The sequence below is a fragment of the Netta rufina genome (assembly GCF_964035555.1).
Source record: "Netta rufina genome assembly, chromosome: 2".
Classification (NCBI taxonomy): domain Eukaryota; kingdom Metazoa; phylum Chordata; class Aves; order Anseriformes; family Anatidae; genus Netta; species Netta rufina.
In genome coordinates this window covers 114,593,653-114,602,369 of record NC_140124.1, presented here as the reverse complement: position 1 = coordinate 114,602,369, position 8,717 = coordinate 114,593,653, and the positions used below count along the sequence as shown (strand labels likewise).

The 8,717-nt window shown below is 42.7% G+C and overlaps 1 protein-coding gene across 1 annotated transcript in view; it reads left to right on the top strand.

The window, feature by feature from the left end:
* Positions 1-2,918: 2,918 nt before the first annotated feature.
* The window catches only part of MEP1B (meprin A subunit beta), a gene marked incomplete at its 3' end in the record, with an annotated part of 50,064 nt that continues 44,265 nt past the window's right edge, over positions 2,919-8,717 (top strand). Inside the window, exons 1-5 of the mRNA XM_084281666.1 lie at positions 2,919-3,148; positions 3,942-4,107; positions 5,643-5,758; positions 7,455-7,523; positions 8,001-8,106. Coding sequence (XP_084137792.1) covers positions 3,042-3,148; positions 3,942-4,107; positions 5,643-5,758; positions 7,455-7,523; positions 8,001-8,106 — 564 coding nt within the window. The 5' untranslated portion in view covers positions 2,919-3,041. The remainder of the gene's footprint in view (positions 3,149-3,941; positions 4,108-5,642; positions 5,759-7,454; positions 7,524-8,000; positions 8,107-8,717) is intronic.

The window sequence follows — 8,717 nt, the reverse complement described above, 5'->3', positions numbered from 1 at the left end:
AAAGGATTGAGATTTACAATAATGTTAGCAGCAGCATGAATGCCTTCAGACACGTCTTCCTGTGGTTTACTTCTCTGAGGTCACCAGCACAATTTCTCCCCCTGCCAAAAGCTACTGATCAATAAATACTGCGGTCTCCTGAACAAAGTTCAAATGGACCTATCATGTTCCTTTAGTAATAAATCTTTGCTTTTGTTTAACACCTGCCTTCAGAGAACGTAACCCTCTTTACCTGTGGTAATTAATTTACCTTCACATCAGCCTTATTTGGTGATTAAAAGCTGTTCCCCTTTTACAAATTGAGGAATTGAGGCCTGATGACACGCTTACCTGAAGTCCTACAGGGAACCTGAAAAGGCTGGGAGGCCCACGGCTGTGTGGAAGCCTCACCTGCTGAGGCTGAAGGCCGTGCTACCTCCCTCCCAGCAAATAACACATGGCAGCTCTGTAGTGCCCAAACTGGGCCTTTTATAACTCTTCCTGTTTAATGTAGCTTCATGGCATGAGTAAGGCCTATCTCAATTTGGTTATGCAGCTGTGTACAGCCCAAACAGGTGCACAGAGACATATAAAAAGTGTTCTGCAGGCTTTTTACCACTCAAGGTGTACTCGGATGTCTTCTTCTGGCTGTTCTTACACTACCGAAGAGGTCACTGCCACCAACTGCTGTTTCCTCTGGTTCCCTCTTTCCTCTCCAAGCCATGGGCCCAGATGACAAGGGGGGCATCGCCTCTTACTGCTGATGACCAAAAGATACAACATAAATAGCTCCGATGGATGTCTGAAGCCTAAATTGTTTTGAAGAGCTGGAGGCATATGTGAACCACAAGGCTTAGTGTTTTGTACTCTCTCTTCCCTAAAAATTTAATCACGGGCTAGAGAGAGCTCCTAACTAGCAATTTCTTCTAGACATCTACTTGTGGTAGAGACAGCTGCAGTCCCAAGGAGAAAAGGAACATGAAGGTGAAGGAAACATTTATCTTCAGCCCAGAGAGACCAGGCCCAACCTGAATCTTAGTTTTATTACAAATTAATATAATATCTACAAATTAATATATTCTCAAACAAATACAATCTCTATGAATCTGTTTCTTTTTAAAGCATTGCCAGCATTTTGTTTGCTTTTTATCTGCCAAGAGGAGGTTTATGTTTCAGAGGAGGTCAGTGTAGATGGGCTTAGCAGGTCCAAAGTCTTCTCAATACAGAGTAATTTGTTGGCATAGTTGTATCACTATAATTATATTCTTACAACTTGTTATTGTGGAATAAAAGCGTGCAGTCATACTGCTGGCTTACTGCTAGAAGTTTCTGTCAGTATGATTCAGTAAGTAGAAATTGTGACCTAAATATTACTAATGCCAGTAAAACTACACATAGAAATATGGCTAGTGTTAGTAAATCTACCTATCTCTCTCTATATATATATTGTACTTGCCATTTATTTTTTTCCTATCACAAGAAATTAATTCTTAGACATAACACAGCTTTTTTATTTATTTATTGATTTATTTATTTTTTATAATGATGGGTATGTGTATATGGAAAGCACTCCATACACGAAGTAAAGTATCACAGAAAGTAACTAATTTTGGGTTATCCTGATGGTCTTTCTTGCTCAAAACTAAAGAGCTGATGTGTTTCTCGTGCTGGATGACATCCAGATGGCCACAGTGAGGGGTCAGGTGCATTCCTGAATAGCCTGTGTGAGGTCGCATGGGGCCACCTCTATAGGCCATCTTCTGAACCTTGTTCTGCAGCTGATGCTGCTGGCGCAGTCACCTCAGCACTAGGCAGTGTGTTCCACCAGCAATGCCTTACAGCGGAGCAAAGGGCACACGCATAGTTTTTGTTTTGCGTAGGCTACGAGTTTCGTTAGGCAGAGGTATTAGCAAAAGCCAGCTTTGTCAATATACAATGCTGAACCAGCTGCAGAACATTCAATACCTCAAGAGTTTCCTAACGCAAAGTCCCAAATTTATTAGTGCTAGTCAGCATAACTGGAAAGCGTTCACCTAGTTAATAATTGAAGCTCCTGAATGTTATGACATGGATGAAATGTCTGCACTTAGCTGTGTTGGCTGTGGGTTTTTATTATCTCCCGGAGACTCAGGGTGCCCATACAAGACCTGCAGCGCTTCCCCTCGCTACTTGGGGGGCCAGCATTCGCTTTATGCTTTTTCACACCGCTGTTTGCAGCCGCACCGTACTCAAAACAGGGGTGAGGACAGGAACATGAAGCTCGCAGCACCCCAGGGGCCCAAACCCACGGCCACAGCGGGGCCCGGCGGAGCCCCCTGGCGGCGGGCACAGCCCCGCGGCCGGGGGCAGCGGCCCCGAGCCGCCCCTCGCCACCACAGCCCGGGCACCCGGGGAGGGGGGAGCCGCAAGCCCTGGGGACATGGGCACCGTCCCCAAGCCCGGGGCCGGGAAGCGCGGGGCGAGAGGTGAAGGGTGAAGGGGCGTCCGTGCCGTGCCGTGCCGTGCCGGGCGGAGCGGAGCGGGGCGAGGCGAGGCGAGGCGGCCCCGCCGTGTCACAAGAGTCCCGCCGGGCCGGGAGGCGATCGCCATGGAAACCCAGGCCCGCCCCAGGCCCCGGTCCCGCCCCTGTCCCCCGGGCGAAGCCGTGGTGGTGGTGGCGGCGGCGGCGGCGGCAGCAGCGGGGCCTGGGCGCAGCGTGGAGCCCGGCCGGGGGAGCCGCGGCTGAGCCGCCCGCAGGCTGCGCGGCGGGGGCGAGGGCGAGGGCGAGGGCGGCGGCTGCAGCGCGGGCAGCGGCGGGGAGCGGCGCGGCCGGGGGGCGGGCAGCGAGCGCTGAGGGGCGGCGGCGGCGGCGCTTCCCGAGCCGGGCCCGGGCCGTGCCGGGCCCGTCCCCGTCCCCGTTCCCGTCCCCGTCCCCGTCCCCGTTCCCGTTCCGCCGCCGCCCACCTGGCGCCAGGTGCCCGCCCGCCATCTTCTGGTGGCCCCGCGGGGGGCGCCGCGGGGGGTCGGGGGGTGCTGGCTCCTGGCCCCCCCCGCAGCGCGCTGCGAGGCCCCGGCGCCTCGCCATGGCCGGGGAGGCGGCCGCGCAGCGCTTCGACGAGGATGATTTCTACTGTCCCGTGTGCCAGGAGGTGTTCAAAACGCCCGTGAGGACCGCCAACTGCCAGCATGTGTGGGTATCGCCGCGCTTTATTTCCCTGCCCTCCTTCTTTCCCAACCCCCCCCCCCCACCACCTCCAGCCCGGTTTTCAGGCAGCGCCCCGAGGTAGGGCAGGTTGACAAGGGCTCGGTGCGAGGCTGGCTCCTGCTGAGGTGTCCCCAGCACTTCTGGGCTTTGTTTGTGCCGCCCCCTGTTCGCTTTTCCAACGGGAGCGTGGGTCAGCTATTCCCTCTTTCCCTTCGTCCGTTCCTAGTGGAAATCCATGCCTTCCTAGAGGAACGTTTAATCACAATTTACTCCTCTACTTAACCATACAGGTTACATACAGTAGAAAGGCAAGATACCCTTGATAGTTGGTGTACAAGGCTTCGCGAAGAAGCCTGAGGAAAAACGCAGAAGTGAACGAACTGAAATCTTTGGGAAAACTACAGAAACGAGGCTTGGCGGTGTTTTTGGCTCCACTTAAGGACAATAAACAGGAATTAACTCTGATAAGATTTTCCAGTGTCACGTGCCTGCTGCACCATTTAATATCTCATTAATGATCAATCCAGTGTACAGCTCGGGAGCACTAGACAGAAAATAGTAAGATCTTTACCTGAAATTCATTGCCAGCTTCCCCTGATTTCCATATACTTCTTTGTAAGCACCGTTCATTTTTCTCATGTCTATCTTCTAAAGATTTTTGTTCAGTAGTCTGCGATGTATCGCTTTTTTTGCTAATAATCACTCATTTCTTCTGAAGGACAAATATCTAACTTTTATCACTTTGCTAATCTGTGTTTGTGGTAACTTTTCAATTTAGATTTTGCAGGAAGTGCTTCTTGACAGCTATCAGAGAAAGTGGAACACATTGTCCTCTCTGCCGGGGGAGTGTGACTAAAAAAGAAAGATCTTATCCCAAAAGGGCTCTAGATGTTGAAAACAATATGAAGAAAGCTTCTGGGGGCTGTAGATGCTGTGAGAAGCAGGTAGAGTAAAACTTTACAAAAAGTTGAATAACCTTGTTCTTATTTTTAAACAGACACACTTGTACTGTGTGCCTTTCATGTCTGGGAGCTAAAAAAAAAAAAAAGCCTGTAGTAGTTTGGACTTAGTTTTATTTGGCTTGTATACATGAGGCACGCGATGCCTGTTAGCTACCTGTTAGGTATGCTTAACATGTAAACTGAAAGAAGATCTTGTATTGTCTACAGTGACTTTCTGAGTGGGGTGCCAGTTTTTCCTCCAAAACAATGAGAAAACTGGATATAGCTATAAAACTGGCAAAATAAAAGTTAGGTGACTGAAAATGAAAGTTAGAAATGTATGGAAAACCTCAGACACTTTCAGTAGGGAAATGAAAGTGCATAGGGTTACTTCAAAACTTAATCAAGTTGTGTTTTTTGTTTGTAATTTAATTCTGTACATAACACACAATCATGTGGATGTTTCTCCCTGCACCACAGAACATCTGTCCGTTTATTTTGTGATGGGGGCATTATCATCAGAACTTTGGGTGAAATCCTGACCCCACTGAAATCTAGAATAATCTGCCTTCTGCTATAACCGGATCCAGGATTTTAGTGACCCATTTTATTTACATCAAATTTCACCCGATCCAGGTAGTCTTTATGTTAGTTGGGTTTCAGCTGGGACTTGGGTCTGCCAGTATGCAAAGGTGGGCTTTTTGCTTTGTTCCACCTGATACGTCCAGATGGAACAACTGGGAGAAAAAAACAGTAACAAGTTGGTAAATCAAGAGGAAGAATGAAGCAGATCTTCAGAAGAATTTTAATGAAATTTAGGCACAGGCTCATGAGATGTGGTCTTGTTCAGCTTGTAAACCTGTAAGCATTTCTGAGAGTGCTGCTGGACCTGAGATTCTGATTTAGGCCATGTCCAGCACAGCTTTGTTCTGACAAAATCTAGGCAATTTATTACTGTCTTACTTGCATCTAAAGTGGATAGGCAGCTATAAGCTGTTGTTCATCTACCTCCATTTATGTTGTGTTTTTTTTTTTTTCTCCTTAAGTAGAAAACTTGTATATTGTCAGAACACACCTAATGCAAAAAGATTTCGCTCTGAACAGAGTAACAGTGGTCCAGAGAAGACAAGGAGCGGTGGTGCTGACATCCTCAGGGCCCCTCCCTACAGTGGCTCATCAGTAATTGATCTTGGATGTGAGAGGTGTAGTTCCCATGGTTTTGTTTCAATCAAGTGGAGTTCACTCACATCTTGCACTCCTGAGAGAGCTTTCTCAGTTGTCTGGCTGTAGAGGCTTTGGGGAGTGGAAACATTCTCCAGTCTCACAGTGATAGAAGCTCTATAGGAAAAAAAGGAGTTGAAGATCTTATGCGAGGGAGGAAAATGTTCATCCTGAGAGGGGAGGCACAAGTTAAGAGTTCTTGCTGCATATCATGTCTAAATAATCCCTGCATGCATTGCTTTCTGTTGGCAGAATTCTCTTCCTTCTGTCCCTGGATTATTCAGTATAATATGAATAATTTGGCATTTCATTTACAGGTTAGATTTTCATGGATGAGACAGCATTATAAAACGTGTAAGAAGTATCAGGATGAATATGGTGTTTCTTCTATTATTCCAAACTTACAGATTTCCCAAGATTCAACAGGGAACAGGTAATCAGGGTATTTTATGTATAACTATGCATCTTTCTTCCCCCCAAAGGAATTTTTTTTTTTCCCCAGGACATGTTTTCTTTTAGTAATAATTATTTTCTGTTATATTACACTTCAAAAAATTACAGTTTTTCCAGATGTTTTTCTTTACTCAGCACACAGGAGAAAACCTTTCTACACGATGGCTTGGAATGTCTTTTAGGGGCTCTTTAAAAAACAAACAACAAAAACATGTAGTATTTCCAACTTACTTTCCTTGCTTTGACAGCATTTGAGCAGCTTGCTTTGCAACAGATCTGATAATATCTAGCCCCAAGGAAGTTCCCTTCTTTTATTCCCCCCTCCCTTTTCATAAGTCTGTTTTAGTGGTTATCCTGTTTCAAAACACTACTGTGCAAGCTTTTGTTTTCAGGTTGAATTTGTTTTGAACTTATCTCTTATGAGAGGTATAAGGAATGCCAGCATGTTACACACCATAAAATCAAATGCCATTTACCACTTTGCTTTCAGACAGTAAAGCTAAAGAGCTTTCTTCCTCATACCTTCTGGCTGATGCGCTTTTTTTTTTTTTTGGGGGGGGGGGAGAAGGGACAGTGGGAGGGAGGTTTTTTGAAGACCATTTTTACGTACTAGTTTCATGGAGTTTTTATTGCATGTAGCTTGTGCTTTATTTACTGTGTGTATTGACATCCTCTTTTTAGCACACTGAACTTCTGTTCTGTTTGGTTTTCAATCCACCAGTATACTGAAAGCAGAAGTTCAAACTGTTACCAGAACTAGTTGTAGCAATGTTTAACTGTAGCTTCTGGATACTGTTATACAATTATTGATTATGCCACTGTAGAATACCTTTGCCTGTAACATTATAGAAGTACGAAAAATGTACTGTGACCAGATTTGTGATCATAAATATTCATGTTCTTAGGGTGGTCAGTATATCTGAGCAGCTTCTTCTGGCATAACTTGAGGTGCATATATGGTTAAATGTACTTTATAAAATGTTCCTGTTTGTCACTCTTATTTTAGGAAATTGATATTGTGCACCACATGAGGAAATTTTTCTTGCTGTAGTTGAAAATTTTAAATGACTTGGACAAACACGTGATAGTTAAATGATTATTTACGTAGCCATAAGTCAAAAAACTTATAAAATGCTATCTGTCTTATGCTGTTATAGTTCAAAATGCCTTTTGAGTTATGTGGCCGTAAACTCCACTACCATTCATGTTGACTAAATGCTTATTTTATGGTATACCAATTTCCTATAAAATTATATGGTAGTCCACTAAGGGTCACCGTGGTAACTAGATACTGAGACATGCTTTGATCCAAAAGAAAAGTTGTGGAAGTTAACATATGTGCCATTTTGTGTTTTGCCTTGAAATTCATGGGACTATACATGGATGTATATGGATATGGATATATATATATATATTACTAAATATATATAACTATATATTACCACGTATATATTTATTACTACCTAGTAGTCAATACGTAATAAGTACATAATAAATAAATAAATATTATTAATACTACGTGGTAATAAATATATAAATATAGTAATAAGTATATAACTAGATATAATAAATTAATATATAACTATATATTACTATGCTATTACTAAATTTTAAGAAATCTTGATAGTGGAGGACAATAATAACCTAACTTTTTTTTTTTTTAATTTCATATAAAGTAGCAGGAATGATTCAATATCTGATAACGGAGGGATGGCTAATAATCAAATACTTCAAGGAGATACAAGGTAGGCTGCTTTTTTTTTTGATAGTTAATATTACAACAGATCCATACAATCAGTGTAAGCTTCTACTAACTAAAAAAATAAGCTACAGAAAAAAAAAATCAGAAATCTTTTGTTTCTTCTTCATTTGCATCCATATACCAGAATTTTTCAGTACTTTCCTGAAGGATTTGAACTAAAAGATATTACCAGTAAGAACAGGATGCAGTTGCAATGAAAAAAAAATAAAATAAAATGTATTTTCTGAAGTCCAAGTTTCAAAAGAATGCATATAGATGTACAAGTAATAAATTTGATTTACGTTTGCAGTTTGGAAGTGGAGCACTGTTAGGTCCACAGTTATGTTATTAATGGCGTTTTTTTGTTGTTGATTTGTCATTATTTTCCCAAGTTCTTATAACAGATGAGTTAAGCTTTTCATAACACTATTTCCAAAACATTTTTTTTTTGCTGTTTAATGCTGTGTATTTTTGTTTACAGTGGACATCCAACCTTCAAATGCCCCCTGTGTCAGGAAGCCAATTTTACCAGGCAGCGCTTGTTGGATCACTGTAATAATAGACATCTTTATCAGATAGTTCCTGTTGTAAGTAATCACCCCCCCTCCTTTTAAAATGTATTTTTACCTATGTTTAATGCTTTAATACTTTGCTACTTTCATTTTAATTATGTGAAAATTAATTTAAGTGTGCGGTAACTAGTCTATATCTACACAGGTTGCTGTAGTCTTCAGAAAAACACTATTTTACTGCAGTGTGTTTAAACTCAAAACACTTGGCCATCTTCTGGTCATTTTTAAGACATTTCTCACATGATTGTCTCATTTATCTCAAGTTGAAACAAACTCAGCTTCTAAGCTTGACATTAGTTCCTTTTCACTTAGTAATTCAGATCTGTTTTTACAGAATCTCATTTGTAACATAGTTATTGTTTCATGTGAAACCTACAGTTACTTGGGAAGTAATCTAAGGTTACTTAGGTTATCAGAAGGAGTGGAGGAGAAAAATCTGTTTGGTTTTCCAGTCTTCTCATCTGTTTAGGAACTGTTGTTTTTTCTTTTCACTTACTTGATCATCTCAGCCCTATGAAAATCCTTCCAAACAATAAGTAGGATTCAGTGATTGCTTAAAATTTAGTAAAGAAAGTAATGGCAATTGGCGAAGGGAGTGACAGACAGAAGTAATAACCCTTCAGTTC